Source organism: Nyctibius grandis, chromosome 6 (assembly GCF_013368605.1).
Source record: "Nyctibius grandis isolate bNycGra1 chromosome 6, bNycGra1.pri, whole genome shotgun sequence".
Taxonomy (NCBI): Eukaryota; Metazoa; Chordata; class Aves; order Nyctibiiformes; family Nyctibiidae; genus Nyctibius; species Nyctibius grandis.
The window spans coordinates 6,500,562-6,523,238 of NC_090663.1; the positions used below are offsets into that span (position 1 = coordinate 6,500,562).

A 22,677-nucleotide genomic window follows, 5' to 3' on the forward strand; every position below is an offset into this window, starting at 1 on the left:
TTTGTTGGGAGATTCTAGGTAACAGACTAACCAGAACCACTGCTCTGGCCTGGGATTCCTGCATTACTGGCCAAGTGTCTTCTCTCTGCTCAAATACTTGCCAGTGAAGAAATTATTCTGCACCCGTGTCTGCCTATTGCTACGTTCTTTATTTCATCTCTTAATGACTGCTGGTCATTGGTAAGGATTCCAAACATGACATAATATGAAATGCTTCAAACTTTAATAAGCTTATCCTCACACCACCAGGGAAGTACCTAATTTTACAGAAAGAGAGGTATAAATTTCAATGCAGCTGTTTGTCCAGGGTCACAGAGAAAATCTCAAGATTTTTGAATCAAGTAACCATCTTCCTCACTTTTAACATTTCACAATATTTTTTGTCTCTTCTATTGATTACCAACACCAAAATCAAGTTCAGCCTGCTTCTTACACTTAAGATAACACATTTATTCTCAAAATAAGTTTATGAATAAGCATATAAGAAAATTAAAATTACTTAATTCAGCTAGTTTCTTGCAAGATGCTGCAAAATTAAGCCATTATTTTGTGCTCTATTTTCAAAAGCAAAAAAATACTGCATCCATTTACAAATAAACATATGGTGAGGTTTTGGTTCTTTGGGGTTTGTTTTTTTGGGGTGTTGTTTTGTTGTTGTTTTTTTAATATAATGAGCAGCAAACTTGCTACGAGGATTCCCAGAGAAATCAGTGCTTCTCCATACTGCTCTAGTCCTCACAATTTTATTCATGTTTAGTTCTTTTATGAATTCAAGTGCTTTTCCACCCTTAGATGCTGCATGTATTACATCTCCAGGACCCAAGGGATAGCCTACACAGAATCACAGAGTCACAGAATGTTAGGGATTGGAAGGGACCTCGAAAGATCATCTAGTCCAATCCCCCTGCCGGGGCAGGATTGCCTAGACCATATCACACAGGAACGCGTCCAGGCGGGTTTTGAATGTCTCTAGGGAAGGAGACTCCACAACCTCTCTGGGCAGCCTGTTCCAGTGTTCAGTCACCCTTACAGTAAAGAAGTTTTTCCTCAAATTTAAGTGGAACCTTCTGTGCTCCAGCTTGCACACTTCACAACCATTCCCACTAGCCTGTTCTTAAGACTCTTCTCTTAAGGGTTCTCTCAATCTAATCCTATTTTTGCTCTTAAAAATCCTCACAGACATTTTTCAAGGGCAGGTCACTTACTAAGGCATCAGTGTGTCACAGGGACACAATGAGATTTTTCCCAAAACTTATAAAAGAACTGAACCAGAAAGATGAAAACTAAATACAAGTTTTGAACAAGAACGTACACGGGGGGGTTAGCAGCAGTGGTCAGGATTGGCATACCTACAAAGTCAATTACCATTGGCTTCAAATGTGGGTAGCAGACTGTGGCAAACCTATGCTACGCAGACATAGTGTGAGGCAGCAGCAATACCTGTTTTGAATCCTCCTTTAGAGTTGGCTTCGATAGTGCCTTGAACTGCTTATTTGCACAAGGACAATTTGCCTTTATTCCCCATTTTGTTCTTATGGAGTGAACAATATCACCAACATCATAGAGAGCTGAAGGAAAAAGAGTCATTAGTGAGCTCACGTGTAATTAGAACATCCAGCATGCAATATGACGTTTTAAGAAATTGTGTATGCTAAGCAGGTAAACAATAGTACACGAACACAGTTCATCATTAAACAAGAAGCTTTGCTACTTCTTTGTAAAGGTCAAAGATAATAAAATACTACTAAGTACACAGGCTGTTCCTGTCTTTGGACAATATATCACAGAATGGTTTGGGTTGGAAGGGACCTTAAAGCCCATCTAGTTCCAACGCCCCTGCCTTGGGCAGGGACACCTTCCACTAGACCAGGTTGCTCCAAGCCCCATCCAACCTGGCCCTGAACACTGCCAGGCAGGGGGCAGACTAAGCTTTTACTAACTTTATTACTAAAAAACCCCTCACTCAGTACAGTATTAACAACATACAAAAGACAGCAAAAGCCTACAGCATTTTTTCATCCCAATCAAATATTTAAAATACCTCTTCCGGGAATTATTTGTGTAGGCATTAGATTCTCTGGCTCATGTGCCTGCCCCTTCACACATTTAAACCAGGAGAAAGTATCCGACTTATCATCTGTAAAACAAAACCATTAAATTGTTTTATTAGTGCATCTTTCATCTTCCTCTGGAAAGCTACATATTTTTCTATTATTGATATACCAAACCCCAGGTCTACAACATGTTCTTTTTGTTGGCAAGGCTTATTGCCTTGCTGTTTAAGGTTGTTACTGACTTCCAAGTTCAAAATACAGGTTTTCTTTCCCCGCCATGTTTAACGTAGCAATATGCATTCTCACCTTTATGTACGCTTTTTTTCTTCATCCTGTAACAATCCACGCACACGCCGAAGCCGCACTTAGAGCAGACCCAGTGAAGGTTGAAGATCGTGGTGTCACAGACATCACACATTTCTCGAACTCCACGAACTGCACGCTTCCAGGCTACCTGAGCTGTGGTAATTGACAGTCAAAGTGTTAGTTTAAACAAAACAAAACATTTGCATGTTAAATACAGCTACATTAAAGCACTTTAGTGATATAAGACTCAGACTTGGTTTTGTACTGGAACTCCAAAACAAAGCCTTTGCTGTTTGGAAAAGCAGGTCCAGAACAGAGTCTAAGCCACCAAGACCATTTTGCTTTCTCCTGCGCAGCACCAACATCATCTCTTACTCCTGACAGGTATTTGCCCAAGTTAACATGCACACTGCTGACATTGTCCTACGTGGAAATTCCACAGCTACTCTAGAAAAAAATAACTTACTACTAGCAAGCTAAGCTTAATGTCTACTTTGCCACAATCAGCTTGTCCTTGTTCTCTTTTCAATAGCATAGTGGGCAAGTAGTTCTCTTCCTTTTAGTAGGCTTTCTATATGTTGATAGGTGTGTATCAGACCTTCTCAGAACAGCAAGTTGTTCTTCTCTGAAGAACTGAGCACGGGCGTTCAGGTTTCTTACGTACCCATTATATTCCACCTTTCCTCACCCCAAGTCACTTCCCCAGTTCACTCAAAACATCCCAAACATTGACAGTATCTTCCAAAAAATGACAAGCCCTTCCAGGGCAGTGTTATGTACAGATTATTTTAGTCTAATCTTCATTTCAGCTAGAAAACCAGACTAGACAAAAAGCACACATCTGCCTCCTCCTACCTCCTACCACACTTGTAACTTCTCTGCCCACAATGTTTCTTAATTGTAAAAGCAAGTTATGAGAGACCCTGTCCTACATATGCTAAAAAAACCCACACCAGGAATCAAGACATCTGTTGCTTTCCTTCTGTATAATGCCCATTAACTATGTATGGAACAAAACTAGAACAGCCTGGCACAGTTTGTTCCTAAGTAGGAGGTAAAAATTGTTTGGCTACTGGCTTTAAAATTCTTCCAGGAGACAGAGGTCTACGTGTCACCAGCACCATTCTTCTCTGCCTTTTAAAAACACGCCCTATATAGATCATTTTCTAGGCCAATCCTCCAATTTCCCCCAAACAGGATGAAGGGGTTTTTTTGTTATCTTTTGCACATAATTTCATATTTCAGTTTTCTGAATTTTGTCCTTTTCCATTCCTCCTGTTCTTTTTTTTCCCTCTCTGTAGTTTGATCCTGCCTCCTCTCTCTGTAGGTCTCTCCTTTTGGCACTTGGTGGCCAAGGAGCAATGTGACCTAACAAGCTGTTCTTTTTACACTGGTCAATCTTTTACTACATGGGGATAATTTCACTTGTGCTTTTCTACTAATCCTTTAAGGGACTCTCTTTAAGGAAGCTCTCCCAAATAATTTTCTCCCTCATACTTGTTTGTCTTGTGGCTCTACCCACCAGTCTGGTAACTCACTGGTAAGAGAGAGAAGGGATGACCCTGAGACAGACTGTGCAGCACAAAAATATTCAAACATAAATGAACCCCTAAGAAGTAGTATTTTGACATTTTGAAAAAGGTCAGTTTGTCAGACATGGAATTTTTATGAAAAGGTACCATTTCAGCTGAACTCTGCCAAGCAAAGTTCACTGTAACTTCAAATCATGGTGGCAGAAGAATCTACCTTTCTCCTGTGCCAACTGAGTAAGCACTCTTTCACTGAGCTGTTCAAAGAATTAATACCTAGACTGTAAATTACTTCTTTCCTACCCAGGGCATTAAAAATATCCTCCCTTTTAATGAAACTGAGTTCCCTTACTCTAACCAGCCAGGGCAATAAACAATCAAAGAGGAATTCATGACATTTTGCTCCTTTGAACTGAACTCCAGAACTCACAGGTGTCTTTGTTTTTTTAAGCAGAAGATGTTTCTGGTAGGTATGCTAACATATGTATCCTCTGCTATAAGAAACACCACACCCCTGCTTTGTTTCATGAATTCCACTCAAAATTTCATCCTTCTGACAGTGTTTCAGTATTCCAGTCTGTACCTCTCACTCTGGCTATTGATACTCTGGCTCCGCAGGCCTGAACGTGCTCCAGTTCAAGCAAAGAGCAGAGCCTGCAGATTCCAAGTAGCCCAGGGTGAGACCCCAGAGCAAGCACTTCTGAAATATCTCAAGTCTTCCCTCCCCATTTGAAGGTCATTCCAGCCTGTTCAGCTTTTTCATCTATTCAAAACCTTGGAATGACTGGTAAACTGATATCATCTTTATATAATGCCAATACTACCCAAACACAGAAGACATTGGGTAGGCAGTCTTCTGAACTGTAATACATCTCGGTCATCTATTATAATCCAAAAAACAAACATAGTTTTAAGAGTCATTCTACTCTGAGAAGTGATTATGCAAGATCACAACCTTCCCCAGCTGTCTGCTCATGTTGGCTACAGAAAGGTTCTGATGTGGCCAAAAACCTGTGTTCAAGGATGCAAGGCTTGCCCTGTCTGCACTGATGAAGCTCTACAGCCAGTTACCCCCTCAGTAGCACCTCTTTGCTCTATTCCCAGTAGGGCTGCACATATAATCACTTAAAATAGTCCTACTGGAAAATTTCAGGTGGAAGGAAAAAAGATTTCTTTATTGACTTGACAGGCAGCATTAGGTCCATTATGCAAGAACAACAAAACCGAACCAAAGCAATCTGACAGAATCTGTGCAGATAAAATGAAAGCTTTATTTCAGTTACATGCTAAGAATAGATTGTCAGCTGCCTGCTGTTTTATTCTTTTTTACACTTTGTTTCATAACAGAATTGCACTCTCTGCAAGAGGAAAAGGATAAATTGAGAAAAGTCATCTGACATTAAGAAGGGTAGAATTGCTTTTCCCCTTCGCCCTGCCTGTGAGCAAAGAGTTGTTGACACTAGTTCACACTGGATCTTAACCATTACATCTCTGAGAAGAGAGGGAAACACCGAAATCAGATAGGACATTTCCAAATGCATGCAATGTATTTTCACAGAGGTCAGAAGCTTAAAGTTTCACATAAAGCTATTAAAATACAGATTATTTTAATACAAATAGATCTTACTGTGTGGTTCAATCGTAGACATAACTTCCTTTTCAGATATCACTAGCTGACAAAAGTGATCTCCAATGTTGGCTAGGATGTACTTCGCTGTGTCGAGATCTAGACCAACAACATTTTTTGATAAAGGTAACCATAAGCTAATAGCCTCAGGGTCGTAGTTATTTGGAGTTAAGAAGCCTTCCTCACGCAGTATTCCATGCTTATTAAATTGCAACCTGTGGAAAGAGGGGGGGAAAAGGAGAAAACTCATCATCTCCAGTGTTTTATTAGTTTACATTCATTCCAATGAGTCAATGCCTGAACTGTAAACATGTATACTGTATGTCAATGAGTTTAACACTTAATGGTTGCAACAGACTTGGGGCAACATACTTGTCATTAGCATTAAGCATGCTTAATGTACTGCTTGTTTAAAAAAAACCTCAAGACATCAATTTTTTGTAGTAAGGTAGATTTCCTAAAGATTTTTTTTTATTCACACAAAACCAAATCAGATTAACAGTGTTTTTAAAAAGCATTGGCATACAGGATCACATCTAGAGGAGGCAACAGTAGGAATTTAATCTAGAACTATGTACAACTCACAAAAGACATTAGAACACCTTAAAAATACAATATATTTCAGTAACAATTAATTCGGAAGTAGCTGCCAAAAAAAAAAACCAGCAAAATTTGAGTAAGATATTCTTGAGTAATTCTGAGTAGGTGGAAAGAATGACATTTGTATTGTTAGTTGTTTATTAAATAAAAAACCATCAAGAGTTCTGAAAGAGTTGAATAAAAAGAGAGTTCCATCAGCTTCAAGTTCTAAACTGAAGGATTCAGCTGCTTTGAACTGCACTGCAAGTCTGGGTTTTCACCCTGAGAAGATGAATTAGCATAGTCTGTTGTTGCTCTGGTCTCACACGTTTTTGAACGTTTCAATTAATGTCAAATTATCCCATGATTTACTACAATAAAATCTCTAATCTGAGGTTAAATAACAGATTACTGACTTTTTTTTTTAACCTTTAGCTGCAAAACATGCAGTGGAAGAAGAATAAACCTCAAGAAACAAGTGAAAGAGCGGAAAAGCTTTTTTTTTCCCCCCCATGATCTTTGTAACCTTTCTGCTTTCAGTTTTGTCTCTTCAAAAGGTCTTCAGGCCTACAGATCCTTTTTATTCTACCTAGAGACTCAAAAGAAATCCATTCCTCTGAAAATCAAAAGGAAAACTAAGAATAAGAAAGCTTCCTATCTCCCTTGTATTTTTCCTTTTCCTCTCTAATATCACAAGCATTACCTTCTTCCCATAAAACACAGTCCATGCCTCAAAGCTTAAATGGGTGTGGGGGGAAATACAAAGCAGCATGCAACAACATCTGGATATGAGATCAAGTAGTTCATGGAAAAAATTTACACAACTTGAAAACAAAGGAAAGGACATGTTAAAGAACAGCCAGACACTGCAGTTTGACAACATCCACCCTGGGCTTACAGACAGGCTTCAAGTAGCAGTTTAACGCTTTTTGAAAGGGTTCCTCATGGTGCCTTAAGACCTAGAGGTAAAATATCAAAATACCTCGACTGTTCAACACAAGAATCGGGCTCTGGGGGCTGTGGGTGGGTTAAATGGTTCTGAAGCTGCAGATCGGGTTTCGAAAAGCAACCACCACTCCACAGTAACCAGATTTTCCTTAAAGTTGCCTTGCTGACCCTCCCCACCCGCCCCCCTGACACCCAGTGAGTGTACTGATTAAACGGTTCTATGGCAGGCTTAAAGAAGTGGCACAAACTCCCAAGGGTAAAGTGAAACAAAGAATGGAGCTACCCAATGTAAATTATTATTTTTCCCATCACTGTTCAATGACTCCAGCTGAAAGCCCCTGGCCACTTACTGCAAGTCTTCCACAGCTGTGGATATACATCTGACATTTCACATGTCCAACTGCTAAACTTCGGGAGACACAAACAGAATCTGCCCTCTCACTATCTCCAATCCTACTGAGCTGTAGCACTCAAACTAAACTCGTGTTATCCCATTGGCACTCAGCCCAGAACAGCAAAATAAAGAGCTCTAAGTCCTGCCAAATTATTTTCTACTCAAATGAAGCAGTTATAAAATTTCTAAGAGCTAAAAAAACACAGGCAACCTCTCATTAGTTGGGTATATTAGCCTTATAGCTTAACAGCTACACACTGAGATCTAGTGGTTTTGAACCAGAGACCTAAATGAGACCACTTTGACCAAAGAACTGTTTTTACTTCTGTCCTGGAAGATGAAGATCCATGTTACAGCTAACAGTGAGCACTCAACAGCCCACCTTTCAGAAAAGGAAAAAAGGTCAGATGTCCAACTCAGATGTGTGGGGCATGTTATTCACATTTAAAGAATATCAAGGGCTAAATAGAGTCAAAATTGTTCTTACCTTCTGAAGTGAAAGAATCGACAAAAGACAGTGGAGTCTCTTTGCTCTTTGTTCTTCCGGTAACTGTCCAAACGGCATTCCCTGCACTTATGCAAGTGAGGTGCAATATAATTGCAGGAACCATCCTGCACAAATGCTTCTCCACTTTGCTGCAGCTTCTTCACTTTAGAAGCATCTGCTAAAATTGACTTGCGAGCAATTACTGCAGGAAAGAGTAGTGTAGATTAGACAAGCTCCAGTTTCTCACATAAAGGTGCAAGCAAATGTATTTTAGTGAAAGATCCACGTCAATTTCTCCTATAAGTTTCATGTTCCATCGTAACAAAGTTATGCTACAATATTTGCAGTTGGCAGAAACCTCTTTTCAGGTCAGTAGAAACTTTCCCAAGCTATAGTTCCACTGGAGTCATTGTCAGGGGACCCAGGTTTAACAGTTCCTTTTGCTCAATATTTTGAAAAAGTGTCTGCTTTTAATGAAAGTCCTTCAGCCATCATGGCTGGAATACCAGAGCACTGAGTAGACCAGGACATGAAGCGACCACATTTCACAAGTAATGATGACAGAAGTACAACCTGGCCATTTCTCAGTCCTGTTTTCACCCTTCATGATGCAATGGCTGTCAGCATCTTACCGTAACAGATGCCAAACATCTCTCTTCTCCCACGTTGTGCGTAAAGTCTAGCATGGCACAAGGACTGCTTGGCTGGCTGTGTACCCATGTTAATTATGGAACACCACACAGTAATCCAAGACCAAGCAACATGAGATTGGAAAGAAAGAGGAGGTGGGTGTGTAGGGAGATTCCCAGAACCCTGAATTCATCAGCTATACCACCTGATGCACAGCACAATACGTAACACCAGGAGCCCAGCTCCTTAAACAACTACAGCCTTGCCCGTGCTGTCCCATGTGGAAGACTTGAAAAGCTCAAACAGAACTGGGCCACAGAAAACAGACAAGGTGGGTTGTTTTGGGGTTGGGTGGGGTTTGATTTTTTTTTGTTGTTAGTTGGGGTTTTTTTGTTTTGTTTTCAGAACAGTTATTAAATGAAAGCCCCTCTTGAACACAGCTTTGTTGAGAACAACTTCCATCTCTCACTATGCTTACAAAATCTAGGACCATTGCTAAAAAAAAAAAGGTGGTCTCATGATGCCATCAATATCTGCATTCCAAACAGAACCTTGTTTTTGTAACCTGTTTTACCATTCTGTTCCTTGCACACATTTTGTAACAACTTATTTCTAGAAATCAATGATTAGTCCTTTATCAGGAAAGGACGATTTTCTCGAGTTCATTGCATTCCCCTTGTAAAAGAACCCACAAATTACTCAAATTCCAGATTCACTCACACAATTACTAGTTTTGCATACATTACAATGGACTTACTTAACTAGACTCAGTTACACTGAAACTACAAGGACTTCCAAATGATAGGAAGTTTCAAAAATACTTACTATTGTCCTGGACCTTGGCACTTCCAGCCCAAAAGCTTTCATTTTCATTTCTGTCATAAAAAAGCTCATTTGAATTTCTTCTAATAAAATATTCCATGTCTATAAGTTCATCAGTCTTCTTTCTTTTCTGGCTCTTCTGGCTATTGCAATTGCTGTGTGGTTTAACTCCAGACTCAGTAAAAGAGAGAAGATGAGCGTCTGAGGTTGAGGGTCTACAGTCTAAAGTCCGCTGCAGTTCAAGAGTGCTACTGACTCTGGGTATTGCCATGGAAGAGTTGAAGTGTTGCAGCGATTTTAGAGAAATGCACTCTTTTGGAAAGTCTGTTGTGGGCTTCTTAAGAGGTTCATTTGTATTTTTCAGGTTGGTTCCTTTTTCATTAGCTGAATCAGTCAAAAAAGAAGATCTTGAGGTTGTCAAAGAGGTATATTTACCATTTTGACCATTAAGATTTTGCGTTTGTTTGTTAGATATAAACCTAACTTTAGGAAAGGCCGTCATATCTTCCTTCAATCGTTTAATTCCAGTATTAAGACAAGAAGGATGAGTTTCTGGTAAGCTTCGTTTACGCGTGCTGAAACACACAACATGCAATAATTAGACAAAGAAAAAGGTGTTAAATCAGGGCATCAGCTGCTCAATGTGGTCACATTTAAGGCCTGAAAGAAGAAAGTTAATTATGTACTTTGAATTCTGATGTTCCAAGATTTTAAATTTTGTGTGAGGTTAAATAGGTTTGTGTTTTTGAAGGGATTTTTCTGTTTGGGTTTTTTTTTGTTTGTTTTGATATCACAGAATCAAAAGAATGGTTTGGGTTAGAAGGGACCTTAAGGATCATCTAGTTCCAACCCCCCTGCCACAGGCAGGGACACCTTTCCTCTAGACCAGGTTGCTCCAAGCCTCATTCAATATTTTGAGAGTTGGACAGAATTACAAAGCTGTACACACATGTAGGCACACACAAATTCAGGTACTGCAGCTACTCTGCTACCTTCTCTCGCAATTAAACAGTTACTTTTGCGTTTCACTTCTATGTCTGTGTGAGAAGATTCTCTATATTGGAGACAGTCAAGCTGCTCCCACACAAAAGCTCAAATGAAAAAAAAAAATCTTTTCTGCATTTGTCTTGTGAGATATATACACAAAACTAAGTGGGGAAAAAAACCTATATCACTTCTTTTAAATCTAATACACAAAATTTGAGTTTTCCTGTCACACTATTTCTACCATTACGTTCATTTTTGTGACAGAATTGGGGGTAACGAAGTTTAAAGCCACTGGTGTTCAACAGAAATATAGCTGAGGACCTGTACGTGATCTGCAAGAAGCTAGCATACAGGACACCTGCCTGAATGGGTTCTATTTTTCTTGGGGGCAGGGGAGGAATGCATTTGACAAAAAGTAGGCATCACACCTACGTATAACCCATCAGTTTACAGATGGGTACAACAAAGCAGTAACGTTGGCCTGTGACATTGAAAGGCAACTACCTCAAAGATAAAAAAGACAATTACAGCATAAGCAAATAAATTATGTATTCAGAGCAATTAAGTCTAACCATTTTCTATGCCAATATTACAGAAGATTAGTTACTACAGTTCTTTAAAATGACCTCAGAGTTTGTTTTGCTAAGAACTGGAGTTATTTTTGAAGGAAAAGAGGTCTGTATAAGCATAAAGAAAGTCTGTATAAGCATAAACTCAATCCTTACCCCTGAGGAGTTTCTGCACCAAGATTGGGTGGTGAGTTGGCTGGCAGGGGCAGGCCTTGATGCCTTTGGTCTTTATTAGCAGGAGTACATCCTAGCAATGCTTCACCCAACACGGTTGGTACTGACTGCACATGTCCCTGTTTGGGAGAAACCTGTTAAGGGAGATTTTAACAGTCAGGAAAATTCAGGATAACAGAATTTTACCCTGCTTTGCAGGGTTCAGCTTAAAAAGAAAAATACATTAATACTCTTTCCACTGTGTTTAATAAAGCTCATTGAAGACCATTCCTCACTCAGTCTGTAAGATGGAAACACCTTAGAGTGTCCCTTTAAACCTTACAGGCTCCATGAAACACTGCTCATGCTAAATCATTTTTCCCCAATTAACAACAAACTTTTTTGGGGGGAAGGAAGGTGTATTAAGAAGGTGGAAAGGAAGATAGAAAGCTCTGCTCTTCATAATGACCAGTGCAATGATCTTCCTAAAATAACTGCAGTAATCAGAATTCAGAAATAGCTTTCAGAGCTCATCCAAAAATCCTAGAGAAAATTAGAACCATGAAGTTGCTGGACATTACCAAAAATCTAGATGTGAACTTTCCTATAGCGAGAAAATCTTTGTACTGGGATCCTAGAAAGTGTTAAGTAAAGAAATCCTGTGCTGATTAAATCACCAGCCTTACAAATCTACAATTCCTTCAGGAACACAACAGGCCTACCAAATTAGCGAGTGTCTTTAAAAACAGCAGTTTTTTGTGGGGCTCCTTCCTCAGCTCTAACATCCATATTCCACTCCCACATGCTAAACTTACTGCTGGAAGCTACACTACAGACTCATTACCATTAACTCCAAAATATTTCCTTTCTGCTTTGGTGTAACACAGCTGTCAGCTATGAAGACAAGCTCTCAAAAAAACACTGGAATTAATTAACTCTATATTAGAAATCAGAGTACTATCACATACTAAGTAAAACAAAAAATACAACTTCAGCTTATCAGTCCCATGTGTTCAGAGTAACAGAGCTTCTGTTTTCCTTATCAGAAAGTACACTCACTCGTAACCATTTTGAGAAAATAGTTGCAAGACATTTCCCAAAGAGTACAAAAGTGATAAAGGATCCAGTCCTTCAAAGAAAGGCAGACTAGAAAATTAGAAGTAAATAACTTCACTACTTTAAGGAAAAACTGTGGTGAAAAAAGCTATGAATTCAGATCACAATAACTCTTCTACAGGGCATTTGGAATACAAAATAAAGACCAGCTTTGCGTGTATCAAGCAGGCTGCTCAATGGGTGACTATGCAGAAAGCTAAAGAATGGCAAATTGAGCACCTGAAAGATGCTAAAGGTACTCAAGCACAAGCTATAGAAACAACATAAGAGGAGTATGACTGCAATACACCAGCTACTTCATGCTGATTTGCTGCACATTTTCCCTCAGCAGTAAATACAAGACAGATCACTCTCTTCATTGAGGAATGTTATCCTGTACTTGCTACCTCACACTGTATCTTTGTGAAGCCATTAAAGATTTCTAATAATGATATCCAGTCATTAGCAGACCTACATAATTGACTCAGCACAGGACTGACTGCACAGAAGCCAAAAAATGAAAACAAAACCCAATCCTCTCACCCCACCTCCGCTCTAGAACTTCCAGAAGGCTACTCCTGCCCAAAAGGCAATTTTTGGTTTGAAACACTGGGGCAAAATTATAGGGTAAGTTTGAAGTACTGTTCTTCAGCCAAGCCATTATTTTTCATTTGCATTTCTATACTTAAGTTACCCAGATCATCTTTTGACCTTTGAGACAATTCTCTTAGATCTCAGTGATACTTGGCAGGTCATTCACAAAAGAAATACATGTAGACATGGAAGCACTAGAAGTGCAGCTGAAGGTTTTGGGTTTAAGTACAAAATACAAAAAGAATGAATGTGAAAAGCAAGGGTTATAAACTTGAGAACTGCTTTGCATTTTCTCCTACTACAGAATACATGACCAGGCAGGCTAACTCCTAAGCAGGAGGGGGCAAAAAGCACAGTTAAAAAAAAAAAAACAAACAACCTTCCAGGCTCAGTAACTTCTTCTCCGATTATGACAGGGCAAGACGTTTTACCCATGTCCAGACAAGTTTCAAAGTACTCAACACACCCTCCCAGGGATTATATTTATTATTCCACTTTCCTATCTAATCCTTCTTTAAGACTGTTCTGAGAAATGACATAACCATTATATAACAGTCATACATAACACAGTAAGACATCACCTCAGCAGACTTCGCGTGTTTAGCATCAATAGTTTCACTATTCTCAGACGACTTCCTTTTTGTGCCTGCAATTCTTTTAGATTTATCTGGAAGAGAAGGTGATGAAGATTAGTCTGTTTATCACAAATATGCTACTTCATTTTTGAAGTACAAACACGAGTAGGGCTTACCGCATTTTCCATTGTTGTCATATATGATTTCAACGTGAATTAGCTCCGGATCAAGAGTTTTTAAAGCTGGAATCTTGGAAAGGAACAAAAATACAGAAGCAGCCATTTAGAGATATGAAAGTTATTGTCTGAATATATTTATCTTAGATGTTGTAGTATAGACTAAGCTTAGACACTTCTAGGTTCTTTGAATACCATGCTGAATTTAACGATGTATTGTTATGACAGTGTGTCTGCATGAAAACACATATATAAAAACATGCTTCAGAGAACTGTCTACACAGTATAGAAAGTAAAGAAACCAGGATCATACGTCTGCCTCACACTTCCAATAAAAATTCCAGGTCTCCCTCATTTTTTGTAGAAGGCCATTTGCTATTTGATAATTCTACCGGCAGCATGAAGAAACACTTTGGGGTAACAGATTATTCTGCACTACACTGATCCCCATTTTTTTAAGCTTATCACAGTAAGGACAGAATTAAAAATGGTGTTGATGGGGATACAAACACAAGATCACACCTATTCCCCATCTCTGCTTGTAAACAAGCAATGGTTGGGCTCGATGATCCCAGAGGACTCTTCCAACCTGACTGATTCTGTGAACTCACAGCAACTGGTTCTTACCTCCTCACAGTTGACTTCTAGAGTTCTTGTAGCTGGATTACCATTGACAACAACTGCTGTGAACCACTGAGTAGATGGATCCAGGCTATAAATTCTTATCTTTGAACCAATTATATTTTTTCCACCTTAAAATTGAAAAAAAGAAAACAAGAAAAGGGAGCATGAAGATCATCACAGTTACCAACATGAATTTGCCAACAGTACTCCATGCAAGATGCAAGTAAGCAAAACAAACAGAGAACCTTGAGACAACTTTCACATAGCTGAGGGGGAAAAAAGCATGATAAAACAATGTTCCAGCTACCTCCTACCCTGGAATAGTTCAATGAAGTTTTCTGAAGGTTAAGACATGCAGCAGAGGCCAGACTGACCTCTGGATTTCAGACAGTGAGGCAGATCAGTGGACAGGGAAGTGCAGATTCAATGATTAGATGTTAATTTTTCCTCTCTTTACAGTATTGGAAAAGACAACTCTAAGTTGCAATGTTTACCTTTCCATAAAAGTAAGACATTTCTTGCACATGCAAGCATATGACTACAAATATGCTTGTATGAATTCAGTAATTAAGAACTTGAAGCTGGCAAATCTAAAAGTAACAATTTTAACTCAAGTAAAGTAGTCCTATGTAAAACTTTGGAAGTTTTTATAAACAAGCAGCAGACTGAAAAAAAAAAACAAAAATCAAGCTACTTTAAACAATAAAAAAATCCAAATAATTTCAGTGAGAACTGTTACAAACTTGATCTCTCTTTCACAAGTGCCAAGCCACCTATATGTGCCTAAATTACATACGTACTCTTACAAAGGAAATACTTTAAACTTAAATCTCTATAATCCTTCACATTTTGCACTCACTGCTGTGAAAGAAAATGGAATCATTATTTTAAAAAAGCTTTTATCCCTAAAACAGATTACTGTAATTTACACCATCACTGCAAAGATTTCCCTTTTGACTTTTTATTGCCAGAGTTTTCCGCTACAGAGTATGCTTGTACCTTGAACCAAACGTGTTTCATCTAGGTGTTTCTTAACCAAAGCCTGAATTTCTTCACTAACATTTTGATCATCCTTAAGAGGAAGCCTGGAACTGTCCACATCCTATTTAGGAAAAAAAAATAGAAGTTGGTATTAAGGATAATGCTTTTGATTAACAAAAGCCAATAATATTTAGAAACAAGACAGCAGCAATTCATACAAGTCCAACAAGTTTCTCATTACTCTGTGTTCCTTCAGCTCCCAGAATATTGTATTTATTGAGGCAGACATCGTTTTCTTACCACTAATCTGGATGTACCATCTGCAAGCCAGACTGAAGTGAGCTCTCCAGGTCCACTTTAATATTGTTCTGAAAACAATCTGGCTTTGTTTTACTACATTGCTAATGAGCACTAGCTTTAATTGAACTACCCATTTTTTAATTTAGGATTTTAAGTTCTCAGAAGCAGCAGCTTATAAGTAGTAAATGTAAATGCAGATGTAAATGCAAATGCAAATATTTTTTTATGTTTCTACTTGTGGTAACACCAGGATCCAGTCCATCTCAAAACACCATTATAAAATGTTCATATGAATGAAAACAGTCAGCTACATCTAAATAATTCACAATTATTCAGCATCATGTACTTATGATTTTTGGGGGGGGGGGGGGGGGGGGGGGGGGGGGGTGTGTTCGTGTGTGTTCCTCTATTGCTATCTAAAACAAGCTGCTTGACAACATTTATAATTGATTCTGAAATGGAAAGTTTAGAGCAAATTTTTACCAATCACTCAGAGTGCTAATAAAAGAAAAAAGTTTGTTTGGGTTTTTTTTTTTGTCCCAATCACTGCTCTGGTATTTGTAAGAAGCAGAAGGCTCAAGAGCTAGTAGCCAAGAAACTGTTATTCAAGATGCCAGAAAAGCAATCTTCTCCATTGCAGTACTGAGATAAGGCTTCTACATAAAGAAATCTCTACTCTGTTGAGCCAACACAGGCAAGACAACAATCTACGACTCAAATTTAGCTTTAAGTGATTCTTTTGTTAGTTTCTCAAGACAAGTTGTCTATTTGCTGGCTGTTAACAAGTCAAAGTATAACACTAACAATGGCACTACTAGCAGTCTCAACATGGGGCATCTATTACTAGTTTTATTCAGACTGTTTATAGGCCTTGAGAGTAGTTTCCTGAAAAGGTTAAATCCTTTATCATTAGCAGATACTATTGTTCAAAATGCCTGACCAGTCAGTCACGCAGAGCAATTGTTTCAACCCGTCTCTACACAATTTTCACTAACAAACTTTCCTCCTGATGCTCAATAAAAGGACTATAACTCAACCATCTCATTTACATCCTGCCCAATTCCTCATTTGTTTAGGATTAGAAGTGATGTGTTTCTATTAAACAGCAAGATTTATTCCAGACATCCATGCAACTCCTTCCACAGTAATGTGAACATGACTCAAGAACAATGGGAAACTATTCCAGAGTATTGCCACCATGAACATGACGCAACTGCTGTCACCTCGAGTAACTGTCCTAGCACACTCCCTCATCCAGCTCTCTTAAGTGACCATGTCCTGGATCAGCTTCAGAAGGTTTTTAATCAACAAACACATTACATTCAGAACTGATATTTATGAGTTATGGCAATACATACCTACTCCAAGTTTTTACCCATCTAAAGTTCACCTTTAGAATATATTAACTTGACATATCTTAAATACCAAGATAAAAGATTTATCTTCCATCTTTATAATGCCATACAAGGTTACCTGAATGGGTGTCAAAAGGTCTTCAGAAAGAAAAACACATGTCTCTTCACCAAGATAGCGTACTGAAACCATTGACCCCAAACCAGCTTTGTCCACTAAGGATTTGTAAGCCTGCAAAAGGGATAAACATTTTCTTAGAAACAGAGTAAGAAGATCTCATCATTCCTCATTTGCATTTAAAAAATCATTTTAGTTTTGCATCTATTCCTCTGTTAAGATACCACATCTACATGCAACTCTTGAAACAAAGCAAGCTTCTAATAAAAATTCTAATACATGTCTAATAAAGGAGTTACTGGACTATACTTGAAATCAATTTCATTTATTAAAATGAGTTAGGAATTCAGTTCAGGTGGCTGCCATTAACAAACATTAACCATTTATCTCAGCATGAAGAATTTACTAAAATTAAGTTACAATATTAAGTTACTAATATTAATTGTGGATATGTTAATAAAAAACCCTTCTTGTGGTAGACTGGGGGAATAACTAGCAAATCAACAAAGGCCTGCTGCATGGCTTACATTAAAGTTCTCAAAGCTCATGTAACATTGATAACATACTGACGCCTTAGTTTAGGTGTGGATGATGACCTGGATGGCCTCATAGTTGTTATGCCACTGCAGTAGCATCATGAAGTTGTGTTCAGGTATACCAAAGGCTTTAAGGACAGACAAGAAACAAAAATTTCCTTTAAAAGCTTCTGAACTCTTCCTAATACACTCAAGGTTAACCCTTCTTTCCTGCCTTGTTTGGTGGGAAGAAGAGGAAAAAAAATTATTCTTTGCCAAGTCAAGCTCCAGTATTGTGCTTCACTTTATCCTCCATCATTCCTCTGCCAAATGAGCTTTGAAACATCTACACCTCTTGAACTGACACTTCAAAGGAAGTGAAGCTTTATGCATAACAAAGACAAGTATCCAGTAAGAACTGTTCAGTTCCCTTGGAAGGGGACAACAGCTAAGTTTAAATAAGCAGGTTTTCAGAACATTGTATCAGCAAAAATCTACTAGTAGAAATGCAGATATCAATGCACAGGTCAGGAAATAAGGATTCATCTTTCCACTTCCTCTCCCACCTGATTTAGCCCTACTTCCAATAAATGTCTGCTTACATTAGCTTTGCTTAAGAAAAAGCTCAGCTAAAATGCAGCAATATGAATTTCACTGCCTGCTTTATACCTAGAGAAGTTAAAGAGTATTAAACACGAACTACAACTTCAGCATAATTAACGTTCCCAAGTTTACATCTGCATTTATTTCACAACTACTGTTATGAGTAGTACTAACCAAAGTAGTCAATTAAAACTATACTTGTGGAATACATTAAGAAATGCTCCCTGTTTACCTCTACTGGCTAATGTGCCCAGCCAGCCATGCACGACAGGTACAGAAAGCTTAGTTCTCTGGCTCGTACAGCACAGCTCAGGTTTTTATATGCATGAAATCCAGATCTCATGAATTATCTGTGGCAGGCGGCCATCACATAAAAGTCATTCAAATTATTTGTGTCTCAACTCAAGAATCACTGAAGAATTAACAGTACTTGAGGCAGACTAAAACAAGAATTTAAGATAAAAATACAAGCTATCCTTAGAAACCTATTACTTACCCCTTTTCCTCTCTATTCTTAACTGCAATTTCGTGAAAGGAGGAAGAAACATGAGACTACAGGGAGAAGGAATTAACGTTGTACAGAACAGTGGTTTGGGAAGGAAGCAAAGCCATAAAAATACATTCCTGTATTTCCAGGCACAACACACCAACCTCAAATGCCTACAAAAGCTCTGCCTAGCTCTAGCTGCACAAAGAGCTTTGGTCTCCCTTCAGACCCCACGCAGAAGTACAGGAGTGAAGCTGTACTTGAGAAATTCACACTTGTAACAACACTGTCCGTAAAAGATGGAACTGCAGGACCCAAGTGAGTTAGGCCAAGCATATACTTGCCATTGCAGGCCACTGGACAGAAGACATCGAACTGCCTTGAGATTTTCTTTCTGCCAGGACCAGCTTTTGCTCCACCAGGAATGCTTTCATTGTATGGTTGTAGACTTCTATCCATCGTCTCTTTTCCCATGACTCGTCATCAAATTCTACACAAATCTACAGAAAGAAAACAAAGTGAAGGAGTGACTAACCATAAAATTCAGACATGTACAACATGAAAAAGGATAAACAAACACCAATTTCCTTAAAAAAAAATCATTAAAAGTACTTATAATGCAAACATGATTATGGCCTTTCCATCATACAATCAAGCAATCACTAAAGCATCCCAGGCTGACCTAGTATTTTGTAAGTGATAGCCAATGTTAACTGGTTTGTCATCATTACTGTCACATAAAACATTAACATTCCTATTTAACTCTACAACCTTCCCATCTCAAAAAGTCCCCTGAGCTCAAGGACAGTTAGATGTGTTAACTCTGCCACCAGTGTTTACAACCAGGGAAAAACACAGCAAAAACCCCCCAAAACTTTATAAAGGACTGTACACAGTAGTGGCACGTGCATTTTCCACAACCTCTATAGAGTACTTGAACAAGCAAGCTGTTTCTCCAGAAATATTTTAAGAATAGGAATAACCTTAGTTAATTTACTGAAAGCACAAATGGCAGTAAGCCAGTAAAGGTGATCAAATTATATGATGTGAAGAAGGACATTTGCTGCCTGTGTTTAATTGTTATTTAACTTTACAAATCTCTAAAGCAGCTATACAAGCTTCTCAAGAGGAAAGCAGTTGTCACTTCACAGCAAAAACACAGTGGCTTGACCAGTTTCTTTGGAATGGCATTAGTCTTCTTTTGTAGGCAACATGGGGAGATCAGTGAAGGATTAGGAAAGACCACAAATACAACTTTGCCTGAATACAGGAATTGGAATGTCTTGGTAGAAAACACTACTCAGAAAAATCACTCCCTCTTCCCATAAAATATAATGATCCAGTCTAAACACATTTAGCTAATTTACCCTAACAGCAGAGAAATCTCAGTTGAGTGAATCTTAGAAACATTCCCTTGAGTTTAGCTTCCCTCTAAGGAGAGAGGCAAGTAAAAGCATGCACACAAACCAGCATTACCACAGACAGGAGCCATAAAACTAATGGGTGCAGAAATTAATTTAGTTATTTTGAAGTTCATGGAAACAATTGAAGAGATAAGCAAATAACACAAGTACCAGAACCAGAATGACTTGTTTTGTCTATAGTATCAACACTGTACAAACAGGAAAAAAACAGCTGAGAAAATACTTTCAAAAGCAGTTGACAGTCCTTTTCTGTAGCTTGCTCCTGACGCTATACAATGAGATTAAATATTTCTACTCCTTTAGAGACTTTTTTTGCCCCCCCCAATCCGTTAGTGTTTTGGTCTAACTATACATTACTCTTCCACAGAGCTGCGAGAGAGCAAAGGAGACGGCATGTGTTTTGGTACAAAAGCTCTCTACGCCTCGATTGTCTCCTTTGCAACTTCTTTAACACTTTCACTGGAGAACGCATTAAGTCAATCGCTTCTGGCAGAACCGTAACCAGTTACAAGGCTCACAGTGAAGTCCCCAACAGCACCTGCTCCTTCTCCTTTTAAGTCCCAGAGCAGGCCCTTCAGAAGAGCTTTCTGCGGCAGCAACATCCTCCTCCTCACTCCAAGTAAGGCACGGGCACAGCCCCGCTGACCAAAGATGGAGAAAGCTCCACCCCTGCCGCAGATCCACAACAAGAAGCTCAGCCTCTAACTCGGGACTCTTCAAAACAAAGTTTACACTTTCAAAAAAGAGTCAGAAACACCCACGATTTCTTCTTGTTTGACAAGAAGCAGGTGCCTCTTCAGTTAATCAGAGGTCACAAAGTTCTTCCCATTAAAAAAGAAAAAGGCAAGGAACCAGTTTTAATTGAAAGTTGGTAACGTTCTTGCTGTCATAGAACAGCCTGCCACCAAAGTCGCTTGTAAAAACAAGAGGACCATGTAACAAGATGCTGTTACTATAATGGAGTTTTGTCCTTAGTGAGGACCTTGTATGCTACAGTAATTGCCCAGACATGGTTAAATAGTTTTACTGACTACAGTTGCCAAACAGCCCCTTAAGAGCTTCACAGTCAAACTGTGAAAGTTGCTTGACTTCCACCCAAAATCCATAGTTAAGCTTGCAGTAACTGACTGCATGTTTAAAAAACCCGTTGGTGACCGTTATTAGAAGTGGCCACCACACAACAAGAGCCTGAGAAACCTCCAACACCATACATGAATTTGGTACGTCTTTTAAGACAGCAGAAGTACTTGTTCACTACCAGCTACTTCAAAGGGGCAAGAAAGGAAAGTCACCAATCCCATCAACACAGGAGTGTTTCGGTTTCATAACTAACCATTCTCTGGAAAAAAAACTGTTTACAACCGACAAGGTCTTAAATTACATCTAGGAAATACGCAGAAATAAAACCTGGGCACAGCAGGTGCAATAAAAACCTGAAGTTTTCAAAATGCTGGTGGAAGAAAGCACATTTATAATAAGTTTGAGGTAGTTTCCAGCATTAGTACAAGCATATTAGAGGCTTTAGCCAGACATGCACAAGTTTTCAAGCATGTTAAGCAGGCAAGTTGACCAAGACGACCTCTCTCCCCCCAACAACAGGGTATATATACATATATACACATCTGTATGTACACACACACCCACACACATGCACGCACAAGAAGTTTCCAGGTCACAGGGTAAGCACTCTCATTTTAGAAGGTCTCTTTGAAAGTTCCCGGTTACCTTCAGGTCTTGTTTGGATATGTCCGTGTGTGAAACTGCTCGGATCCTGCCCGACTTCCAGGGCCATTCTAAGATGCGGCTGGTGTCCCACGACCTGTCGTCTTCCTCCGACAGGCTGAGGAACCTCTTCCCCACCAGCAGGGACCAGCTCCCCTCGAGCCTCAGCACCATTTTAACTCATCTGGAGGCCTCCAGGAAGGAAACCGACGGAAGGAGGAGAGAAAAGCCAAAGGAGGCGTCAGGCCGCGCTCCGAGCCCTGCCGCCGGGCTCGCCCCCCGCCCGCCTGCCCTCACCGGGAGCCGCGGGGGCCGAGGCGGGCGGCAGCAGCGTTGCTTCCTTCTTCCTCTCCCCGTCCTCCCCCCTTCCTCCGCTTATTTTTAAGCGGTTCAAGCCCTCGGACACCCCCAGGATGCTGCTTTGCCCACGGTCTGGTTAATCATTGCCCCGGTGGGGGCGGGTGGAAGGAAATACCAGCAGCTGCTGCAGTGCAGCTCCGAGCTATTTCCACCCCGGCCGGCACCCTGCCCCCGCGGCCTCTTTGTTCCCTCCCCCCGAGGAGCCGAAGCGGGGGGGCGGCAGCTGAAGCGAAGGCAGGGAACCAGGCGGCCGGGCCAAGCTCTCTCCGGACGCCGCCTCCCCGACACCCTCTCCTGCCCTCCCAGACAGCCCTCGAGCCTTGCCCTCTGCCCTCACCTGCTTCCCCCCTCCCGGCCCCCGCCGCCGGTCGCCACCCGGCGCACCCCGCGGTCACACGGCGGGCTGGCGGGCGGGCAGGCGGGCGGGCAGGCAGGCAGCTGCGGGCTCCGCGCTCCCCCTCCGCCCCCCGCTGCCGCCGCGGCGGCCGACCCACCGTTACTACCCGACCCCGCGCTGACGCACACACCCCCTCAACCGCCCGCCTGCCCCTCACTGCTCCATCCTCTCTCCTATTGGCTCTCCAGCGCCAGCGGGGCGGGGCTAGCGGCAAGCCTCCCGCTGCGATTGGCCTAGAGGGGCGGTGTCCGCGTCCCAGGCCACGCCTC

The 22,677-nt window shown here is 40.3% G+C and overlaps 1 protein-coding gene across 1 annotated transcript in view; it reads right to left on the bottom strand.

Annotated features, from left to right (window-relative positions):
* KDM3A (lysine demethylase 3A) overlaps positions 1-22,431 on the bottom strand; it is a 30,932-nt gene extending 8,501 nt beyond the window's left edge. Inside the window, exons 1-15 of the mRNA XM_068403822.1 lie at positions 22,349-22,431; positions 21,655-21,843; positions 18,850-19,005; positions 16,904-17,014; positions 15,149-15,251; positions 14,153-14,277; positions 13,526-13,598; positions 13,356-13,441; positions 11,089-11,240; positions 9,380-9,951; positions 7,925-8,126; positions 5,517-5,731; positions 2,361-2,513; positions 2,042-2,137; positions 1,441-1,568 (exon numbers count right to left, since the gene is read on the bottom strand). Of these exons, the coding sequence (XP_068259923.1) occupies positions 1,441-1,568; positions 2,042-2,137; positions 2,361-2,513; positions 5,517-5,731; positions 7,925-8,126; positions 9,380-9,951; positions 11,089-11,240; positions 13,356-13,441; positions 13,526-13,598; positions 14,153-14,277; positions 15,149-15,251; positions 16,904-17,014; positions 18,850-19,005; positions 21,655-21,825 (2,343 nt within the window). The 5' untranslated portion in view covers positions 21,826-21,843; positions 22,349-22,431. The remainder of the gene's footprint in view (positions 1-1,440; positions 1,569-2,041; positions 2,138-2,360; positions 2,514-5,516; positions 5,732-7,924; positions 8,127-9,379; positions 9,952-11,088; positions 11,241-13,355; positions 13,442-13,525; positions 13,599-14,152; positions 14,278-15,148; positions 15,252-16,903; positions 17,015-18,849; positions 19,006-21,654; positions 21,844-22,348) is intronic.
* Between the last annotated feature and the right edge of the window lie 246 nt (positions 22,432-22,677).